Raw genomic sequence first — 22,622 nt, 5'->3', positions numbered from 1 at the left:
AATGCTAGTGTTCAGGGGACAACTTGTGCACCAGAGCTTGGGCCCCACTCTCACAAAACTACAATTTCCAGGTTTCATTTGCAGAAACCACAACAATAAATCCACTTTTGTGTTGGTGTGCTCTAAAGGGAAATCATAGAAATGAGGCTATCCAGGCAAAGTCTGGCCCCTGCAACTAGCTGGCCTGCTAGTTGCCACCCACCCAAGAGTTAAAGAGATTTTTTTGGATGAAGTGTGACTGTAGCCATTGGGATTTTCTTTTTCAGTGAAAGACCGGGCTTGTCTCTGTGGCCTACTGAAAACCTTCCTCTTCCAAGAAGCCTTTTAAGAAGAGATCTTCCCCAGTCTGCATTTGTGCTGCAATTGATTTATTAAATGTTTTAATTGCTTTCTTGCCTGTGTGTTTGCTGCCTTCTGCTCTTTTGGGAGGAGGGGCAGGACATAAATTTAATAAATGAAACAAAATAAGTTGGCCCACCAACCTCCAGCTCCAGTAAAAACCAGTTAGTGATGGACAAGCAGCCTGAGTTATTCACCTGGAGAGACAGGGAGCTCGTTGGGCTCTTGTGATATTGTCTGCTGTGCTGTGCTAATGTCTTCCGCTGCATGTCCACCAAGCTGCTTTGTCCCTACCAACTTTTGCGTCAAGTCTGTTTTGATTTTTTAATATGTAGAGATTCCAGGTATGACATGCAAAATGATGATTTGGATTCCCAGGCCAATATGTTGGGCTTGAGACTCAAAACAAGGATGCAAATATTTTTGCTTTGACAGTAATTGCACACATCTGGATGTTGGTTTTTCGCTTTTTTATCAATGCTGTCAAGGATTTCGTGGCAAGGAAGGAAAGAGCCCCAGCAGATGCACCAATTACTCTACATACTGTTTACCCGCTTTGGTGACATTGAGGCTAACCTTGGAGTCACCTCCCCCGCTGCCACATTCTCCTTTGTCGTACCACCATTTGTTTTTCAATTTGTCCAAGAGGCCTTGTTCATTCAGTTTTAAAACTGCGAGGTTAACAGCATTTCTTGAAACGATAAAACATATTTTGTAAGAAACTGCATAGCCGTTAAGATGTTAGAAGGAACGAGGACTTAAAAAGCTCTTTTATCCACACACTAAATAAACCTCTCATTTGCATATTATAACACACCTGTGGGGAGGAAGAAGCATGCTGGCAAACAAATTTGGGGAGGGAAAAATGCATTTTTTCCAATGGAGGGCAGCTTTATTGCTCGGTGCTTAAGTAAGGATAATATGATTTTGTAAACCGATAAAAAAAGAGAGAAGGAGCTATTCACATATTTTCAATGTGGTGATAAAATGCAGCCAGGATATAGAATTTAGAGTGTGTGCATCCTTTCCCCTACAGTTTATAACAGACAGTAAAAAAGAAAAAGACCCTTGATTCAATTTCTTTAGCAGCCAGAGAGGCATGATTGTTTGTTGTACAAAATACGAATATTAAATTTCAGTTCCCTTGAGCTGAAATAGCTCTTGTACTAGCATTAAAGTCTGGTGGTAAAGTGTGAATTAAATAGGTGTACAAAATGCAAGATCAGCCCCCCCCCCACTTTGGTGCGAGTCTCTACTTCTTTTTACAACTGTCCCAAACATAGGTGTATGATGCACAATTCAACCAAAGTTAAAACATATTGAATCCAATGGAAAGGATTCAAGCACTCCCATTAAAAACAATGAAACATAAAATGTGCTTAATTCTACGTGGATTATGCCCAGATGATTAGGCTACCTTATTGTTTATGATATTATGTTAGAGGCAGTGTCACTAGAGAGAACTCACCACCACATATCTAAGGGAGATTGTTTCATGGAATTTAGGATAACGGTGGAATTCAAAACAGAGCTCTTACCTGACACCATTGGGCTTCATATTGCAACAAATTACCCTAGACTTGGCTAGAGGCTTCTGGACCCTGGCATCCATGCATGATGCACCAGGGCTCTGAGATCCATCCCTGCTCCACCCACAGAGGAGAACAGGCAAAGGTTGCCTCGGTGTGTCACTGATGTATCAATGAATTCCAAACAAAACTGAACTTCAATTTTTGGAAACACAGGGTTGCTAACAATGGAAATCAGATAGCTCCTTTAGCAGAGGCTCATGAAATCACTGGATAGAATTTCCATGGCACCACATTGTCTGATGCTATCTAATGCCCAGTAGACACTGAACAGCAGGTTTAAAGCAAACTGAGCTTGCTTAATAAAAATGTGGGCCATGTGGCAACATGTAAAAATGCAAGGCAGTGATTTCTTCCTCTGTCAGTGACTGTCTTTTGCTGAGATTAAATCTTAGAATTGAATCTGTTGCAGATAAGCAAAGGAGTTCTCAAATCCAGAAACTTATTCTGGATGTACGTGTTTTGTGGCCCACAAGGAGTTGGAAGGCTCCTCATTTAAATCAAAGTTTCCAGGCTGAAGCCTATACAGTGGTGCCCCGCAAGACGAACGCCTCGCAAGACAGAAAACCCGCTAGACGAAAGGGTTTTCCATTTTGGAGGCGCTTCGCAAAACGAATTTCCCTATGGGCTTGCTTCGCAAGACGAAATGTCTTGCGAGTTCCTGCGGATTTCCCCCCTCCCCCCCTTTTCCTAAGCCGCTAAACCGCTTATCAGCTGATCCGCTGATAAGCCGCTTATCAGCTGATCCGCTAAAAGCCGCTAAACCGCTAATAGCGCTAATCCGCTAAACTGTCAATGGGCTTGCTTCGCAACCGCTATACGAAGAGCCTCACGGAACGGATTAATTTCGTCTTGCGAGGCACCACTGTAAGGGCCTGCTGATGTGGGTTAAGCAACAGGCCAGGGTACTCTTCAACTGGTCCAGGACCATGGACAGCTCACCACAGGCCTGATTAAAAGGTAAGGATAGATTAAAGGCAAACCAGTAAGTAAAGAGTTTGGAGTGTTATTCCTGTGAGATTTTGGAGCCAACGGTGAGCATCAGTAGATGGTGGAGGACTATGTGGGCTAAAACGGGCTGCACCCTATTAAAGGGTGCATGCTTCAGCCTGAAGTCTCCTGCTGCCTCGTGGACATGGCAAAGTGCCCTACTGAGTTGCCAGTGTCCTGGAGATGAGTTATTGGAATCAAAGGGATAGGGCAAAGTACAGGATGGAGGCACCACTTTCCCCTTGTGGCTCCTCCTGTGCAGGCATGGGGAATGTGTGTTGTCCTTCACATGTTGTTGGCTATCCTTGTCAGCACTTAGTTGAGATTCCAGAATTGCACTACTAGATGATCCTCAAGGTCCCTTCCAACTCTACAATTCTACAATTGAACTCCCATCTGCACAGCCAGAATGACCAATGGTCAGAGATGATGGGAGCTATATAGTCCGGGGGGGGGGAGCACATGTTCTCCATCCATGCTCTAGTGCAGGGTTTCCCAAACTTGAGTCTCTATCTGTTTTTAGACTACAGTTCCCATCAACCCTGACCACTGGTCCTGCTAGCTAGGGATGATGGGAGCTGTAGTCCAAAAGCAGCTGGAGACCAGGGTTTGGGAAACGCTGCTCTAGTGGGAGAGTTACTATGGAGGATATGTCCTTAGGTGGTTCTTGCTCCTAGTCCCTGCTATCTTCCATCTTGTAGAACTCTTCCCCCGATAGAGGGGGCTCTTGGGCCGTGACAGCTGTACTGGTTATACCTTTGCCCTGATGATGCCAACTAATTATTGTAGACCACCCTGTACATAAGGAGAGCATCTTTATGGGTCAGCTGTTTTGGAAACACATTTTGTCCTTTACTGCCTTTCATGCACATTTTTTTTGGGGGGGGGTTGTTACACAGATCCTTGCCAACTAATTATGAGGTTTCACAACTGTCTCTTAACAGAATTGACCTGAGCCTCATTTCAGTGGCTGTTAAATTTGTATTAGATAGTGAATACAGATAATGTAATTACTTGTCTGTCCCTGGAACTCAAAATACAGGAATACAGGCTGTGGTGTTAGGGATAACACTCTGCTTTTTTGTGGGTAAAGCCTTTGGGGCTACGCTTCTTAGGCAATCTGACAAATGTAATTTTATACAAGTACTCTAATTATGGTTTGTGATCAAGAGCAAGGCTGGACTGAAATTGTTCATTTGCTTCCTTTGTTCCAGGAAGCAACTGCTTTTGAACCAGAGATATTTATTATGGATTTCCAATTAATCATTTAGATGACAACAGTTTTGTTTCCAGTTAGTACCTCAACCCACACCTTCCCTCCCCTCGAGTATTTCCAGCGAAGTACTATTCATGGGGTGTTTTTTCTTGAAGATTTCAACCTCTCTTTCCATCATGCTGAAAGTCAAAACAAAATGCTACTCTGTATATAAGGGGCTGCATCCAGTATAGCACCAAGTTACTCATTCTGTCAGCACAAGGATGGCACTTCTCCCTCTCCTCCTGTATGCCCCCTAAATCTATTCTGCGTTTTCCATCAACCCTGTGGGGCAGATTTGGGGAGGGTGTGGGGCATGTGCAGAGGGAGGAGTTCCATTGCCCAAGGATAAATCCTTGTGCTGACAAGAACGTGTTAGGTGGATACCACCACCCCTTGTTCTCCCCACTTCTTATTTTTTAAAAATTGAGGACCACCTGCATAGATAGTAGAGCATGAGACTCTTAATCTCAGGGTTGTGGGTTCGAGCCCCACTTTGGGACCCCCCCTGCATTTAAGGGGGTTGGACTAGGTGACATAAAATCTACAGTTCTGTGATTTTATGACACAGTGGCTGGAAAGTATAGATACAGTGGTACCTCGGTTTTTGAACGTAATCCATTCCAGAAGATGGTTCAACTTCTGAAACGTTCGAGAACAGAGGTGCAAAGGGCAGTCTGCAAATTCAATAGAGAAAATTGAAAAAAACAAACAAACAACCTCAGCGGAAGCCGTTCAACTTCTGAGGCGCGTTCGAAAATGGAATCATTTCCGGGTTTTCGGCGCTCGAAAACTGAAACGTTTGAAAACTGAGGTACCACTGTAACAGAGGACTGTCCTCAAATGATCTTAATGTAGACTGTAAGCTTATTGGGGCATGGTTCTGTCCTTTACTTATATTACTCCTTAAGGTATCATAAGACGAGCATAGTGGTTAGAGGGATGGACTGGGTCTGGAAAGTCTCCACTCAGCCATGAAGCTCCCTGGGTGACCTTGGGTCAGTCACTATCTTCCAGATTGAGTTACATCACAGGGTTGCTGTAAGGATGATTGTAAGGGGATGGGATGAGAAGAATAATGTACACTGCCTTGAAAGCATTGGACGAAAGGTGGGATATTAATAAATAAAATAAACACACATATTTAATAATATGCAACAACTGCTCCTACTAACAGAAAATAAATTGTGCTAAATGTGTCAGCAGATCCATGTTTTATTTTATCCCCCCCCCCCCCTTTGCAGCCATGCATAAATATGAAACTATTTTAAATTAATGCTGTTTATTCTCATGTTGTCCACATTGGCTCTGGAGATGGGATGGTGTGTTTCCTTCATTCTTTAGTTATATCCCAGGGCATGGGCTGATGACACATGAGGCCACCAGATTCCTGAAACTTAACAGGTCTGGGTTTAGTCACTGCTTGGGTAGGTGGTTGCTTGGAAACCACATGCATGATAGAAGGAAGGTGTAATGGGTAAGTTAGGCTGAGAGGCAGTAACTGTAAGTGGGGATTTGAACTCTGGTCTCCCAGGCCCTAGTCCGACACTCTAACCACTGCACTGCAATGGCTCTCATCTTGTACTACTAGAACAGAAATACTGGATGCTGCCCTGAATGTCTACAAATCTTATTCTAATGCCTTATAGTACCAGGATATGTCCTCTGCCTATTTAGAGAAATTATCTGTTAATTGAGAAATTTGCAGATTTACTTGAGATGGAGATTCCCATGCCACTTAAAAGAAAAACAAAGCAAAATCCATCACGGGTGGGGTGGGGTGGGGTGGGTGGGGGGTGGGGAATTACTCACCCTGGCCAAAATTCACCATTACGGATCAGGAAGAATAAAACTTTTCCACTTACTTTTTTGAGGAAGGTGCAAATTGCTGTTGATAGTCCTAAAATAACAATTAAAAAACCCTATAAAAGCTAATCATGAGAGGGTTATTTAGTAGGGTTATTAGCCATATCCATAGACAATTTCACAGCACAATAAGAAAAAAAATGGAAATAAAAAGGAATGAAGTAAATGAGATTTTTAAGCGCCTCTCATTGTTCTGAAATTAAGCTCAAATTGGTTATGAATCTAACCACATTGCATTCCTTGCTATATCTAACAGGCCATGTAAAAAACACTTTTGTTTCACACTGCCTTTTTAAAAAAATAGCTGTATAATTAAGATGCAACCCAGTGTATCAAAATAAGCTGCTGTCCATTTTGCAATGAATATTGTTCTTCTGGCACAATATTTTGCATCTGCCCATCTGGAGGAAATTTATAGAAGGTTCATGGGGGAAAATGAAAATATTTTTCTTAAAACAAAACTCTCAGAAATACCCAGGGTTGTGTAGGCCCAGCTAAGTTGGTTAGGTTTTATTTTATGATTTAGAACTACAGTACATAGCTCTATCACGGAAGACAGTGAGCTTCAATTCAGTGCTTTTAAAGAGGCACATTGGGAAGTCATAATCTTTGAACTGAATCCCACAGAGTAGTTCCCTCAGCCACAGTCCAAAGATAGAGCTCCTTGCAAGTAGAAGCTGCCTTGCCGCTTCAGTGCTGGGAAACTCCACATAGATTTTCTCCCTGGACATGCAGAGCTTCCCCACCACTGAATATGGAAGCTTCTGCACACGTGGAGCTTTCCTGAGTCCACCAGAGCCTCAGCATGGAAACCATGATTGGGGGCTATAGCAAGTAGCTTTGGTTACAGGTAGGTAGCCGTGTTGGTCTGCCGTAGTCGAAATAATAATAATAATAATAATAATAATAATAATAATAATAATAATATCCTTCCAGTAGCACCTTAGAGACCAACTAAGTTTGTGTGCATGCACACGAAAGCTCATACCCATAACAAACTTAGCTGGTCTCTAAGGTGCTACTGGAAGGAATTTTTAAATTTTGTTTCGACTACAGCAGACCAACACGGCTACCTACCTGCAACTATAACTATGAAAGGCACCATATTGAGCCGTATGAAATGGAAGTCCATCAACTTCACCAAGAAACTTGCACAGGTACAGACTGACATCTTCTTTCTGATTAAATGCAAGAACCTAGACATTATACCTCAGGATCTTAGAACTAAGAACCCTCTACAATCCACTGGTATCTGAAGAAGTGTGCATGCACACAAAAGCTCCTACCAATAACAAACTTACTTGGTTTCTAAGGTGCTACTGGAAGGGATTTTTTTTTAATGCAAATATCACAGAAGGTGATAAAATTCAATTAGGGGAAGAGCATTGTCCTGAATGTGTTTTTAAAAACAGTAGCACATTGTGAAGGTTTTTCCATCAGAGCCAGCCCAAGACATTCTGCCACCTGAAACAAGGGAGAAGATGGCACCCTATGCACAAAGAAACTGACTAAACTAGCCATTGAAACTTATTTCAGTAATGGCAGCATGGCAGAGTCCTCTACCACAACTGAGGGGAACAGGCCAGGCCATGTGTTGCACACAGTTCTGTCCTCAAACACCACCCCAACATCTACTACCTTATTCTGCCTAATGGTAGGGTTGGCCCTGAATACAAAACCGCAAAAAACAACAACAACCTGTTGCTTTAGTCCTGATAAAATGCGCCACAGGGCTCTGGTTTCCTGACACTTTTTGGGTGTCATTCCCTTTACAGATCCCTTAACTGAAAGTATGTCACAATGCTAATACTTACCTGTTTTGTTGCCCTCTGAAAATGCCACCCCTGGGCAAGACATTACTTCAAGCTGGTAATCTCAGTTGAGAAGAGGCTTTCTAAAATTGTAAAAACTGCAACACTATTTTTAAATGCAGAGATCTTGGAGACCGTTAAAACAATGAGCTCAGCCCCCACTGAGGCATCTTAGAGAATCAATTCTATATGATTCCATGATTTTATGGCTACGTAGAGGATTTTTTTGTTGTCATTGCAAACAGAAGAGAAAGCATTAAAGTGATCTCTGACCTTATTCATGTGAACTGCCTGCCATTTCGCTATTATCTTAGCAGGATAAATCTTTTTAAATGTCAGAATCCCCACAGTTTCCCCCTTCTGTTCAAGGCACAGTATACTTGGCCTCTTTTCCTTTTCCTTTTCCATGGCAGCTGCTATAAAGAAATATAAACTGTTTGCAGGTGCCATAATTTCCTGAGCATTTTCACATTTTAAGACCCAGAAACCCTACTGGCAAAATACATAATGGAAAGGAGAAAAAAGATGTTAAACTTGTGCCATCAATAAAAGCAATACAATAAGCAACAGTCTTGGGGATATGCAAGGCTTTTCTTTTTTTTTCTAAGCCAGAACTCAGTTCCAGCCATTGCTATTATAAGAGAACAAGGGAGGCGTTCATGGTGAGTTCTAGCACCTATTTTTCAAGAAAAATAGCACTGGGGATATGACATACAAAATTGGACAAATCTATTTTGGCTATAGGACTAAGAAGCACCTTATCATCTTAGTGAAACAGTATAGACCAGGATTCAAAACTTTAACACACACACACACACACACACACACACATATGTTCACAAGATGGTGCCAATCAATTCTGATTTATTAATACTGTCCTCAAGTGGCTTTAGTGCCATCTCTCTAGATAAAGAATAACTTTTATAACAAGACCAACAAATTTCTTATGGTATATTCTGTGGACCAGAGTTAGAACAAGTCAACAATGGGTAACCCTCCATATTTGTCCTGTAGAAAATGGTAATCAGAGGTACGCTTGAAGATGCAAGTTGCATTAGCTACCATGGCAGAGCAATGGCATTTGGGTTGGTTTGGACTAGAGCTTTTATTGATGGAGTGAGCTTTGCTAGATAAGTTGCTGGATATTTCATTTTTGCCTCTCTGTACTGAATGTAATATTTTGATTTTAACTATTGCTGGTCTGGATTTATTGAGTTGTATGATTTGTGTTAATTTCTCCTGTTTTATTGTGCCAGTCTTACAAGGTGACATATAACCCTGAATTCTTATTTTTTAATAATAATAATAATGATGATGATGATGATGATGATGTGTTGGGGCTTGTTTTAATTACTCAGTAATTAGTGAAAGCCAGTCTGCACCTCCTTAAAGATATTTCTTCCCATGTTCCAGATCTCAGCTTGGCCAAACTTGGGCTTAGGGGGCCAAGAAACACTCAGGCCTATGAGAAGAGGTGGATAACTATGTATGATGATCTTCTTTGCTATAGATATAGAGCCAGCAAGTTCAGTGATTTCAAGTGAGCACAGTACCATTGATACAGAACTGGCATCAGGACCTAACATCCTTCAGCAGCTGCCAAGGCCCCAACAGCCTAGTAGAGTCTTCTGCTGACACCTGTCCTGGGTCCACCATTTTTTTTTTTTAAAGGCCGCTGGGCCTAGCTGCTATTTTCATTGTTGGAAATGGAAACCATAGCCCCTAGCCACCTGCTGCTGCTTGGAGCACTGCCACCCACCACCAATGCCAAAGTCCGACAAAAGAGGAGGACTTTGCACAAGACTCCCTCAGAGTTGAAGATGGAACTGCCCCAACAGTCAATGTCTGAATGAGCAATAGGAAACTGCTAACCAGTTGGGATGCGAGTGGTGAGGCTAGCCTACAGAACTGCCCTTTCAGTGCCTGCATTTCTGCTATTTACCTGGATGAGGTTGGGGTAGGGCAGCAGGTTTAAGGTGTATATCAGTGGGGCCGGAGACTGCCCTTGTGAATCTGGTGCATCCACCAGTGTGCTTACCCTGCTCCTGGTTCCATTTGGACAACCACTTCCTCTTTCAGTTCTATGTGCTTTTCAAGACTCAAGATTACAAAGTACGGATCCACATGGATTCTCAGGATTTTTGCATTGGGCTACCCCAAACTCACCATCAAATCACACGTCTGTGGCCACAGCATGTACCACAAAAATCATACATCCACTGTATCATTCAGAATATATTTTTTCTTGTTTTACTTCTCTAAAAACTAGGTGCGTCTCATGGTCCGGTGCGTCTTATGGAGCGAAAAATACGGCATTTCTACCAGATCTGACTTTTACCCAGATCCTTTGGAAAAGCAAAGAGTTTGTGCACCATTGCATGTACTTTTCTTCCTTCTCTCTCAATGGGTAGATTGTAAGGGGACTAATCTGTAGGATGCAGGAGAAATTTCTAGAGAGGGCAGCTGTCAGAGACTGGGCAGAGGAGGCATGATGGAGACCACCTTCCCATCCTGACTCTTCCAGGGAAGAGGAAGAAGAAGACAGTATAGATTAACAACTGGCTTGCAGGAGGTCACAGCTCAGAGGTAGATGAGAGGGAAAGTTGGGAAATCATGGGAGAGCAAAGAGCTCAAAGACAGAGGGCACACAGCAGCACCCGTAGAGGAGATGACGAGGATGTGGGAGAGAAGGTGGGTGGAGATTCACTCAGGACAACACCATTATCCAAGAAGGTAGGTAGGTTCTACAGCCTCTCTCTGTAAAGATTGAAATAAAAAAGAACTGTCAGAAACTTTTCTTTGTCTTTATAATTTCCTGAGAAAACCAGCCGGGAGCTGCTGACAGCATCATATACAGACTAGCTCAAAAATCCAGATGTGCCCACAGCTCTAAAAAAATGTTGGTGCCCACTGAGAACACTGTCTCCTTTGCTTAACCCTTCACCTACATTTTCCTTCCTTGGGTTTATTTTTTTTGGGTGTTGCTGCTGGAGTTTGATGGAACCCTGGGAATAGGCATGAACATATGGTAACGCTGAAACCTAATGCTACACGAAACCATGGCTTAGGATGGCCATGCTGGCTCCCAGGGAGGAGACTGTGGGCTCAGCTGCATTAGCCATGTTACAATGCTATAACTGCACTATAAACATGCAACACCAGATGGCACTGTAGAGCACGAAACTGTGTCTATGCGATTTTACATAGAGTTTTTTCTTTCGTTATAATGATCCAGCCTGTATCTGCTTTGCTCCTCCCCAGTCATTTTAGCTCAGTGTGATGTGGCAGCTAAGCCAATGCTAGTTTGGCTTACTGTATCTGGCCAAAATTTCCTTTGCCAGGGAATAAAAATACTGGAATACTTGAAGTTCTTGTTTTAATCATATGCATCTGTTTGGATTTTTTTTATATAAAAAAAAGGCAAACAGTGTTTTGTTTGTTTATTTCTCAAGTTGATTTTTGGTGCTGAACGCTTGGCGGATAAAGCTGAGCCTGGATGAAGTTATGTTTTGCTAGTGACATAGTCTGGTAGGAACAATGTTGCTATAATAATTCGCTATCCAGCCTGTGCCCCCATCTCTAGATCCTGCAGGCATTTGAAGATTGCTGAGAAATGCAACAACTTGCAAATGTAGTATGAACAGTGGCTGTAGAAAGCCCCATATTATAATGCAGAGCTAGTTTCTTTAATAATTTGGCAACATTATAAAGTGAACACCTCTAAAAAAAGAGGACCAGGTTTTGTTCTTCCTTAAAATTCAGCATCTGTCTGAGTGAGTTCCAAGAAAGAACTGTTCTTAAGATGAAATGAATTTACTTAGATAAGACTCTCATAAACCCTCACGGGGCTTATCTTACATTTTGTTTCCGATTACATAATTTTTGTTTGCAGCTATCATTTCCAGCATGGTAGACGTTTCTTCTGAGATGTCCCAAATCTTGGATAAAAGTCAAAACTAAAGAACTGAATGAAAGAAAATTCCTTTCACTCCATAGGGTGGCGGCGGCCTAGGAATCTTTTTGTGATGAAAGGCCAGCCCCCACATCTTCCTCCCTAGGAGCCTCCAAAGAAAGAAGATGGGGGAACAAGGAAGAAGGGTGTGTAGATTTATCCTGGCTGTTCAGAGGAAGAAGAGCAAACTCTAAGTTAGAGTAGAACCGCACTGCGAGTGGGTGATTGTAGTCACTCTAAGCTCAACAGGGACTGTAGCCTGTTGCTTCCTCATCGTCATCCTCCTGCAACAGATCACCCCTCTGTCTCTATTTCCGAAGACAACCTGGTTCAAATCCTCACTTCCCTACAGTTCATTGGGTGATGTTGGAGCAGCCACTATCACCCAACTTAATCTGCATCGCAGGTGTGTTGCTAGGGTAAAATAGGCGTGAAGCGACTTCTGTGCACCTGTAAATCCCCCCTCCTTTTTATCATTTGCTGCCTTCCTGTTTTTTTTTCTTTTCTAGAGGGTGGGATTGTGTATGTCACCTTCAGCTCCTGGAAGGAATGGCAGGATATGAAGACACACACACACACACACACACACACACAAACAAATACATACACTCCACATCCATCCTTCCACAAAATCTAAGATCCTTTGGGACCTGTACATTTCTCGTCCCCCCCTTATTGCTCAGGCTCATCAGTTTCAGTGTGTGGCTGAAGAATGAAAATGGAGCGTTGCGGCTAAGTGGTATCTTGAATGGTCTCTTTCATGAACAGCCTTGCCTGCTCTGCCATCTCTTTAACAGGACAGGCTAGCCTAAACTATCTCAGGTTAGGTGATAGGAGTATTTCTTCCCTTTATCCGCTCATTCTGGATTGCCTTTTGATTTAAAAAGTGATCAAGGTGAGAGAGAATGCATTATGGTCATACATTATTCAAGTGAAACACAATTCAGATTAATCTCACTGAACGTGTTGCCATTTTGGTGAATCCATAGAGCAAGTCAGGAGAAAAAATGCTGCAAGTGCGAATAGCTTTTGAAATGAGAATTGTGGTGGGGGTTGAGGGAGAGAGGAAGTCACATGTTTGATTTCAAAGGTAGGCCCCCTTATATTCATTAGCCTATCTTTGAAATCAAGCATGTGGCAGGAAGCTCTCACTTTATTTCTCCCACACCATTTATGACACACTTCCAGCAATGTTCATATAAATTATACTTATTTTTGAACCTTCATTGGGGAAAATGCCATTGTGGAATATTATTGAGCTGGTTTTATGTTATGTTTACATTTAAACTAACTTGCCCCGCCATTTTCTACATAAACTTACATTTATTTTGTGAAACTAATCTGAAGTTCTCTTTCCCCCCATTTTTCCGCACAATGTTATCATAGCGTAAAATGTTATTACAGCTGACGCGGGTGGTGCTGTGAGTTAAACCACAGAGCTTGCCGATCAGAAGGTCGGCGGTTTGAATCCCCGCGACTTGGTGAGCTCCCGTTGCTCGGTCCCTGCTCCTGCCAACCTAGCAGTTCGAAAGCACATCAAAGTGCAAGTAGATAAAAGGTACCGCTCCGGCGGGAGGGTAAACAGCGTTTCCGTGCGCTTCTCTGGTTTGCCAGAAGCAGCTTAGTCATGCTGGCCACATGACCTGGAAGCTATTTGCGAACAAACGCCGGCTCCCTTGGCCTATAGAGCGAGATGAACGCGCAACCCCAGAGTCGGTCACGACTGGACCTAATGGTCAGGGGTCCCTTTACCTTTTACCTATAATTTTAGAAAGGGAGCCTCCAAACAAAGACACTTCTCAAATTCAGTTTAGTTTCTCATGGAAAATTTTCCGAATTGGGCATTAGTGCACTCAAAAGCATTGAAAGAAGCTGACTCATATTATTTGTTCTACTGTGTTGTTTTAAACATGAGCTTTAATAATTTCAATCTGAGTTGGACTGCATTGAATTATTATAATAATACGGTATTTTGTTTCTGTTTTCAATCACTGTTATTATAAACTGCTTTGAGATGAGAGAGGCTTGAAGAAATAAAGGAATGAAGAAAGAAAGAAAGCCGGGGTGTTAGCTCCTGGCCATTTGAAGGAAGAAAAACAGTATCGTATTAGAATTTGGGGCTTACATACAGGAAAAACAGCAGCAGAAACAGAGGTCCCAGGCCAAACTATTTTATATTACCATAGAAGACCAGACATTATGGACCTTCTGCAACATTCCACCGCTCCTTTAAGGATTACGGGTTTGAATTGTTTTATTTTATTTGTTTATTTAATTAAATTTATATACCGTCCTTCATCTGAAGATCACAGGCTGGTTTACAGCATAAAAATACAAAAGGAGAACAATTCAGGAAACAGAGTTTTGGGGATGGACTTGCTCTTAGCACAGCAGGACCAAGAGGCTGAGGAGCTGGTGCCTCTCTCTATCTAGAGGCAAAGAGCCTGGACACTGTCCAGTTTTCACTAGGTTGAGTGAATAAACTACTTTGGGGGAATCTTCTGATAGACCCAAAGCACAGTTCAATCATCTAGGTAGTTTTTGTTCTTCCCTTGCAAAACACATAGACTGACCATGCGTTAAGCAAGCCAGGGGCTAGCAAGGACTTTTGCCCTTTAAAACCACAATGGAGGAATAGAAATGGATAAGGAAGGCCAGCCTTCTCTAATCCCCCTTAGGTTGTACCAGTGATACAACTCTACCTATTTCTAATAACTTCCAACTCAGTGCTATTTACCAAAAGAAGCTTTGTTAAATTATAGATATTCCCTGAAGACTGACAGCAACGAACAAGGAACAGCATTAAAGTTTCAGCTACATGGAGCTAAATAAACCCTTTGAGAACAGCTACTGTATATTACCAAGACAGAGATGATTGTTCGGGGAGATTTGCTCCCTCAAACAAATAGCAGGAATATTGTTTAACAGCAACCTCCACTGGGTGCTCGTTGGTCGAACTAGAAGGGTACAGAGCCGAACGGTTGATTGTTTTCTAGCTAGGTTTAAGTGTTTGCTACTGTTATTTATTAATTAAATCAATTGCACCCTGCCTCTTCCTTCCAAAAAATATTAAAATCATAAACAATACCAAAGTCAGACTCAGCCATACGCTAGAGCATGACATTCTGAGAACAATTCTCCCTTCCTTCCCACCCAATCTAATAAGTGATTCTCTCTTTCCTCATATTAGAGTACAAGAATTCTTTTGCAGTCATTTAGCAAAAGCAGAAGTGTAATTGCTCCCGCTTGGCCTGAAAGTGGTTAGGGATACCGCAAATTTCTGTCCCTAATGCAATTTCCTGTTACTGTGATTTTCTGTTCCTAATGCAAAACCTACATTGTCAGGTGTGCAAAATCAAATACCCAGAGTGCAGTAGTTAATGTAATAATTCCACATGTGGAACAACTCCTGTTCTTTCCCACACCTGTGTACACTCCACACACCCCCAAATCTGCTCTGGAGGATTGGGGAACACCCAGAACAATTGTAGGGGGTGCATGGGGACAAAAAGAGGGAAGGAAAGTCCCATTACACAAGCAGTTGTTCCCAAAGTGCAAGGAGGTATTTGTACTACACTGAATACACAATGGAGAGTGGATGGAAAACATGTTGTAAACCAATTGTGAATAAAGATATTGTTATGCAGTAGTAAGTGTGGAGTATGCCCTAAGTTTCTTTCAATTCTTGTGATTTTGTATCTGTTGGGATAGAACGTCTGAGAGCAACTTTGCCAGACGGGTTCCTTCATTTAAGTAAATACTTTGGCTAACTACCAGTAGTTAAGCACCATGATCAGCATAATCAAAGGAGTTGCTCTGTGCCATAGAACAAGCGGACGGGCCTCCCCTGCCCATCTAGCTACCAGGTAGGACAACAAAAGCCACTGTAGTGTGAGCTTGAAGCAGGGGGGAAGCTGAATACACAGAGACATGATTGCTCTGTGCTGGATCCAAAGCTGTGACAAATGGAGAAGCAAGATCAGTTAGGGTGTTAATACTGGGAGCCCCTCCATTTTATGCTCAGGTTGTATATATGTGCAAATAAAACCATTTCCCCTAAAGACACGACAGCCTCCGCTGACCTTCATTCCAAGGAAACTAAAGCTGAGGAAGCATCAGGAACTCCTGGATTTCCTCACCACTCAGAGATCTAGGTGGAATGAATGTGACAATGATAAGGGTCTGAATTACACCACCCCCTTTTTGGGCAGGGATGAATTTCTTCAAATACTTATTGCCAGTGTTCAAGGAAACAGAAAGATCTTCAGAAATAAAGGGGGAGGCTTTCAACTTCACTAAGAATGGCTGAGATGCTCCTTTTATGGTCAACTTTGGTCCTAAAAATTATTCCTCTCCTCCCTTGCCTCACAAGTTGACGAATGATCCACATGTAAAATTGTTGCAATTATCATAACTGATTGGCACTGGCTAAAGAGCTGCAAAACAAGTAACAGAGGGCACCAAATTAGAGGCAGAGAGAATAATTACTGCAGTGGGGTGGGGAAGATGAGAGTTTAGGGCAAAGAACCACACCATGTCCAATAGAATGGCTGGCTCAGTTTAAAAACATGCAACATGCAACCAGCTGGCACCTCTTAGAACTATGGAGAATGCTTTCCTGAAATCCAAACTGCAAGCTAAACTACACTCCCCTTGTTCATTGGTAGCATAGTTTCATTGCTTTGCATGGCACGGGACAACAATTTAGAACAAAACAAAATAAAAGCCTTGCCCTTAACCACTACCCACTCATTAGTGGTTCCTAGCATGTGTGTTCAAATGGCACTCTTCCACTAAGATTAGTTCTGACTTCTAGCTGCTGAAGATTTACCTGTCTTTTATGTTTCCCTCTCATGTTCCATCATCTTAAGCCATTGTTTTAAGCTGCTCAAAGTCCAGCAGATTCACCATCCTCCCAAACACTCCTGCAAGATCTTGTCCCTCATTTCATCAGATATGGTGTTGTTGATGATCATAGCTACACATGGAATCCATCCATGAAATTCAATGAGAAGGCCAGGGAGTAGCAGCAAAAAACAAATGGTTGTTCCCCCAAAGCAATGAAAAGGTATCACTTAAAAGCCCTCCTCAACACCATCCCCAATCTGATTTGCCCCATCTCTTTGAAATAAAATAATTTAGAGATGGGCTGCTCACAGATCCCCCCAGCAGCGTATTTAGATGGGCTCCTACACACTGAGCTTCCTCCAAAATAACTGTGGGTCACACATTGACTTGATGCCAGGCTGTGTACAAACATTACTATTCTGACACAGCCAGTGGCTTTCACTCTATTGCCACAAAAGCCTGACTTCTGGTTTTCCTAGCACAGGTATCAGCAAACTGGAAGCGGGAAGGAAAAACTGAACTATAATGTGGTCCTAAAAGACTAGTCAGAAACAAAAAGCATTTTCTGCAGTACTTCCTTCCCCCATTTGCTGACATGGATGGACCACAATGGAAACGAATGACTAATTATCAGTTGAACAACACAAGGCTACAGAGTTGGGAAATAACAGGAATCAGGAAGGGTTCAAATAGAAACCCATTCCCCTGCTCAAGTGTAATGAAGGCAACTATGAGTGACAATAGATATTAGCGATGTATGAGCTCACCACAGCTCTTATAAGATTGCCTTGGAAAATGAGCCACGCTATTTCCCCCAAAACTGGGAAATAGCTTGGGTTTATTTTCAAGGCAAGCCGAAATCAGAAATAAACTGCCCGCAAACCAACACCCATCCCACCTAGTGATCCAACACTTCTCTTCAGCCATCTCTGCTTGCTCCTCCCAGAGTGTCATTACTTCCTTCCTCCTGCCTCCTTACTTGCAGAAGCATGATGCCATCACCAGAGAACTATTACATTAGCCCATTGTTTTGAGAAGGGGGAGTGAATTTGGAGGTGGATGGAGAGACCTCTCTCTTTACTTCGCTGGCGCACATCATGGCCCTATGTAGCATACCAGGTCACAAGGATTCCACAGGAAATGCAATGTTCCCAAATTCCCCAGTAGCCCTTGGTGAAATTAGGGGCTTCTTAAAGCCAGATGATTTGCAGCTGCTAGAGAGGAAATCTGGGCATTTTGTGGACACATCTGTCATTACACATTTTCCTAGCTCGGCCTTCCCCAGTCTGTAATCCTCCAGGTGTTTTGGAGTCCAAATCCCATCAGTCCCAGTCAGCATGGATTATGGGACTTGTAGTCCAACAGTAACTGGAGGGCAGCAGGTTGGGGAGCTTATCCATGTTCCACACACTGTAAAACGAGGCATTTGAATTTTTCATTCAAACTATTTGATAACCTTAAACTGTGCAAAGCTGCCACTGTTTTCAGAATTCAAAAGGATTTATGAGTTATTGCATCATCAGCACACATCAACACAACTTGGCAATCAAACCGATTTGTTAGGGGTGGGGAAGATATTTGCATCTTTGTATGTAAAAGCAAAGACATGCAGGAGAATCCCATGCATGTTTACTCAGAATGAAGCCTCCTATTTTTCAGTGGGGCTTACTCCCAGGTAGGTGCGCATGGCATTCCCATCTAAAGTTGCAATCTAGTGTCCACTTACTTGGGAGTAAGCCAAATCAAACCCATTGGGACTTACTTCTGAGTTAAAACACATAGAATTGCACTGTATGGTGCTTTAAGTTCATACGGTATAATTTTGCATCCTAATTCTTAAAAAGTTTATTTTAAAAATGGTGGCTTTGAAGTCAGTAATAAAGCTGGGAATAAGGGCGGCAAAGTTTTAAAATATTTTATGCACAAAAAGACGCTTTAACAAAGGACTCACTGAGGCTGTTTTTGTCTCAGTAATACTGTCCTTTTGAGATCATGGTGGGACAGGGAGATTCTCACCTAATGTCTGGCCACCCAAAATATGACAGGCTAAGCTACTCAGTGATATCATGTAATTCAATAAAATAAAATAAAAAACCTGTTGAGCCTGAATAGCACTTGGAGCTACATTTTGTCTTGAGGACAACTTGGAAGCAGTGTCTGACCAGTTTGTTTTTTATATGGCCTTGACAGATATACACCAATTGTGACTATTCGGTGGACTATGTTATTCGTACAACCGTTACCTCCTTGTCGATCGAAAATGTGAAATGGGAAAAGGAAGAAAAAAAAAGAACATACCATGTCCACAGAACAACACAAAAAGAACTAGATCAGGGGCATCAGGGAAGGTGGAATACTATAACAACACATGTTATATTGTTATACTATTCCACCCACCTTAATGAAGAACCCTTTGGTGTGGCTACGCCATAGCCTTTCGAATCCAGATTTCCTCCCACTTTCATGGTGTCACATGGCTTGCGCTGCTCAATGTATTCATTCATGGTGGACTCCAGGAGGAAGGCAAACTTGCCCTTGGACTTGCGGACACGGGCAACTCCCTCAGCCGTAGTCCTAGCGAACACGGACGGGTCTGTTGTGCTCATGTACGCCCACATCTTTTCATACACTGCTATTTTAGATCTCTGAAGGAAATTAAAAGGAGATTAGATGCAGCAAAGGGATGAGGTCGCCACAGAAACAGGTCACAATGCATAATGTATCAGGAGTCAGGTGTTTTTTGATCGCTCCGTGGAGGGAAAAAGATACCTTTCGATAGCATTAGAGTCATTCGTAGGAAGATACTGCAGTCCTGACATTGCTTACCGCCAAACATGCTCGCAAGTTTTATGCGCAGCCATGTTAAAATCATTTCCAGGCAGAATCACGACAAACAGAAGAAATTATTGGAGGTGTCAGAATGACTGGCAGGGAATGTAATGATTGCTAAATGTAGCCTTTTGTACAGGTTGGTTCGATGCAAGCAACAAAATTTGGCTACACACAGGGCTGTGGAAAGAAAAATTGCACAGACTGTTGCTGTGTGTACAGCCTGTGCATTTCCCCCATGGAATGGTCCCATCCTGTGCAAATAGCCACCTCTGGATCATTCATAGAGGTGGCCATTTGGCACTACATGGGAGCATCAAATCCACGCAATGTTACTCTTACTCATGCTATCTAAAGGCCAATTCTGCTATTCACCAGCCCTGCTAGACCTGCTAATAAAGGGAAAAGGCCAGGAAACAGCTGAATAGCACCAACGTATGCAGTTAATAGCTAAATAACCATTTCCTATGGTCAGATGCAAGCTTGAAATACTTGCTTGATAGACCCGCCTTGAATAGATTTGCCAAAGGCCTGTCTTTGGCCATTACCTATTAACTGTCTATTGCCCAGTTATCTCCCTAGTGAATGGAAGGCAAAAATAAACTCAGAATGTGCACTAAGGCAAAAAGTCACTAGTGTAGTAGAAATAACTAAATTCACAAGGTGCGCAACAGTGTAGAATGTGTGCATATGCTGAGTAAGAAAAGAAATCACACCAGTGAGAAAACATGGTGTAGTTCTCCTGGAAGCTTTATGTGGGTCTGAGGAGCACCTGTTCAGACATATCCTTGTTTTAAGAGGCTTAGCTTTTGAGAATGGCTGATCTGCCTACAGCTCCCCTTCTTGGCTAGAGCTGGGTTATGGCACACACAATGAATCACCAACAGGTATCCTTTGAGTTTCACATTCAAACCCCACTGCAGGCTCAAGTCCTGGCATCTGGGGTGGTGGAGCATGTCCCAAGGCCTTTTTGCATTCCTCTGGAAGTATAACAGGGCTCAGAGAGGACATCCCTCTAGAAGCTCCCTTAAGGGTTGTGTCAAACAGCTGAAACATGCATTGTTAGGGGGTTCTTATACCGTTTCATTGAACTATGTTCTATTCATATTTAGGACAGAAGGCCAAGGGTAAAAGTGATGGAGGACATAATTTAAAGTACTATTATACCACTTTGACAGTCATGGAGAATCATGGGGACTATAGTTCATTCTGGGAATTGTAGTTCTGTGAGGTCAGCACCCCAAACAAACTACAGTTCCCTGGATTCTCTAGGACCTTTAGAGTGGTACAATAGTGTTTTAAATGTATGGTGTGGGTGGAGTCTAAGAAATTTCACCACTTGCCTAACTATCCTATCAAAGGCTAGGCTGTTTCCAGTGTTTAAGAGTCTATATTTAATGGCAATGAACACAATCCTGTCCAAGTTAAACACTTTCAAGTCTCCATGGCCAAGCATATAGTGGCATCAGTGGGACATAAGAGCCCTTAATTATGTCCAGCAATTTCTGTTTCCAAGCTTCTAGAAAAGGGTACATTTTACATTTCTGTAGCAGAAAAACAAAATTAAAGTAACGTGAATAGAAAGCTTTAAAAGATGAATGTGGTGAGGCAAAAGACTGGAACAATATCTTTCATAGTTACAGACTTATAAAGCATCCCTTTTGCTTCATTCCAGTGCCTGGAATTACATTATTATGCATCTTTTCATCAAAGGGCGCCTTCAGAAAACCCGTAAGCAAGAGTCAACCTGAAAGACCCCTTAGAATCATCATATATACTCAGCACTCCCTTTCGTCTCCATGCTGTGGTTTGCAATCAGCTAGCAGAGCAATGCTATCTTAATTACCTCTGCCTCTACAGTCCCTAAGGGCAGTTCCGAGCTTGACATGTCAAGATCAATATATTTGCCACAAATTAAAATGATTGCAAACGCCAACAAGTGGCTTTGGAGTTTCAAAAAAACACAATGTCAATATTGTTGGAGCTACAAGACCACAAATCTGATTTTCCATAATGCATCATTATTCCGACTGAGTTCCGAACGCTTCCCAGGTAGAGCAAGGGAAACAAGAACCTAGTAGGCATGCCAACTTACTCTGAAGAATTCTTTCGTCGACCCAGAGTCCAGTGTCCCATATGCAATTTCAGTTTGTTTGGCAAGGTCTTCTGCACTTTCTATGGGCGAGACCATTCGCTCAACAGTCAAGAAAGCCGCAAGGTTAGCGGTATATGATGAAATAATGATGAGTGTGAAGAACCACCACACACCTCCAACTATGCGACCTGAGAGAGATCTAAACATGAATAAGATAATGCATATTTTCCTATCTTTTGACCAAGGAGAAAGAGAGAGAGAGACAGAAAGAGAGAGAGTGAGAGACACCATTATTACAGGAAATTTATTCGCCAAGCAGCAGTAACTGGGACTGAAACGTAACAGGACCAAAGTTCTGTTTAACCAAGCTTCTCCTGATATCCGGTGCTCAATCCAGGATACAGTGAGTGTGGCGTATAAATAGAAAGGCAATATACCTCTGAGTTTTAATTATATTTCTCAAATGAGAAAGCAGCTGCTACAGCGGCTGGAGTTCAGTGGTTTTCAAACTGCATTCAGGGGAATAACAAGGCTCCTTGTGAAAATATAATTCGCTGAAGGAAAGCTTCTTTGAAAGATAGTTTGCCCACCACGACTCATCTTCCTCTCAGTAAGGGTGTGTGTTAAATGGCTTGCAGGACACATTCTCAGTTAGTGAGCCTCAAAATACCTGGCTATACATGGTCTGAGATGGAATCCTAAGTACTGTGCCAGGGTTCTTTGGCAGATAGGTCTCTAGAAAGGATCGAGTGAAGGTTGCAAGTTTTTAAAACAGCTAGGCTACATTACCTTCTGTATTCCAGGAACATATTATTACATACTTAGCAAGGTATGCTTTAAAAGATCCAGAGTGCTCTGTATTTGTTAGGACATTGTATGAAAGAATTCAACACAAAGATGCCTGCCACATCTAAGCAAGTTATAGACAACATGGTCTATATGTATCCAATTGGATAGCCATCAGGAAGAACTCTTTGGATTTTCACAGCAAAATTGACTGTCTTTGAAAACTGTTTACACCGCAGTACTAGATATAAACCCTTCAACT

At 42.3% G+C, this 22,622-nt stretch overlaps 1 protein-coding gene across 5 annotated transcripts in view; it reads right to left on the bottom strand.

The window, feature by feature from the left end:
• GRIA4 (glutamate ionotropic receptor AMPA type subunit 4) overlaps nt 1–22,622 on the bottom strand; it is a 221,508-nt gene that overhangs the window by 9,558 nt on the left and 189,328 nt on the right. For 4 of the 5 annotated variants that reach the window (XR_014156141.1, XM_081860209.1, XM_081860210.1 and 1 more), the window contains exons 12-14: nt 21,575–21,773; nt 19,048–19,295; nt 916–1,030 (exon numbers count right to left, since the gene is read on the bottom strand). Coding sequence is in view for 4 of the 5 variants with exons in the window: in XM_081860209.1 (XP_081716335.1) it covers nt 916–1,030; nt 19,048–19,295; nt 21,575–21,773 (562 nt within the window). In the remaining variant the exon portion in view is untranslated. The remainder of the gene's footprint in view (nt 1–915; nt 1,031–19,047; nt 19,296–21,574; nt 21,774–22,622) is intronic. The other variant, XM_081860208.1, reaches the window with a different exon arrangement.

This window comes from Podarcis erhardii (assembly GCF_964252035.2).
Source record: "Podarcis erhardii genome assembly, chromosome: 4".
In the NCBI taxonomy this organism is placed as follows: Eukaryota; Metazoa; Chordata; class Lepidosauria; order Squamata; family Lacertidae; genus Podarcis; species Podarcis erhardii.
Note: the sequence above shows the minus strand (reverse complement) of the source record. Positions and strands in the feature narration are given on the sequence as shown.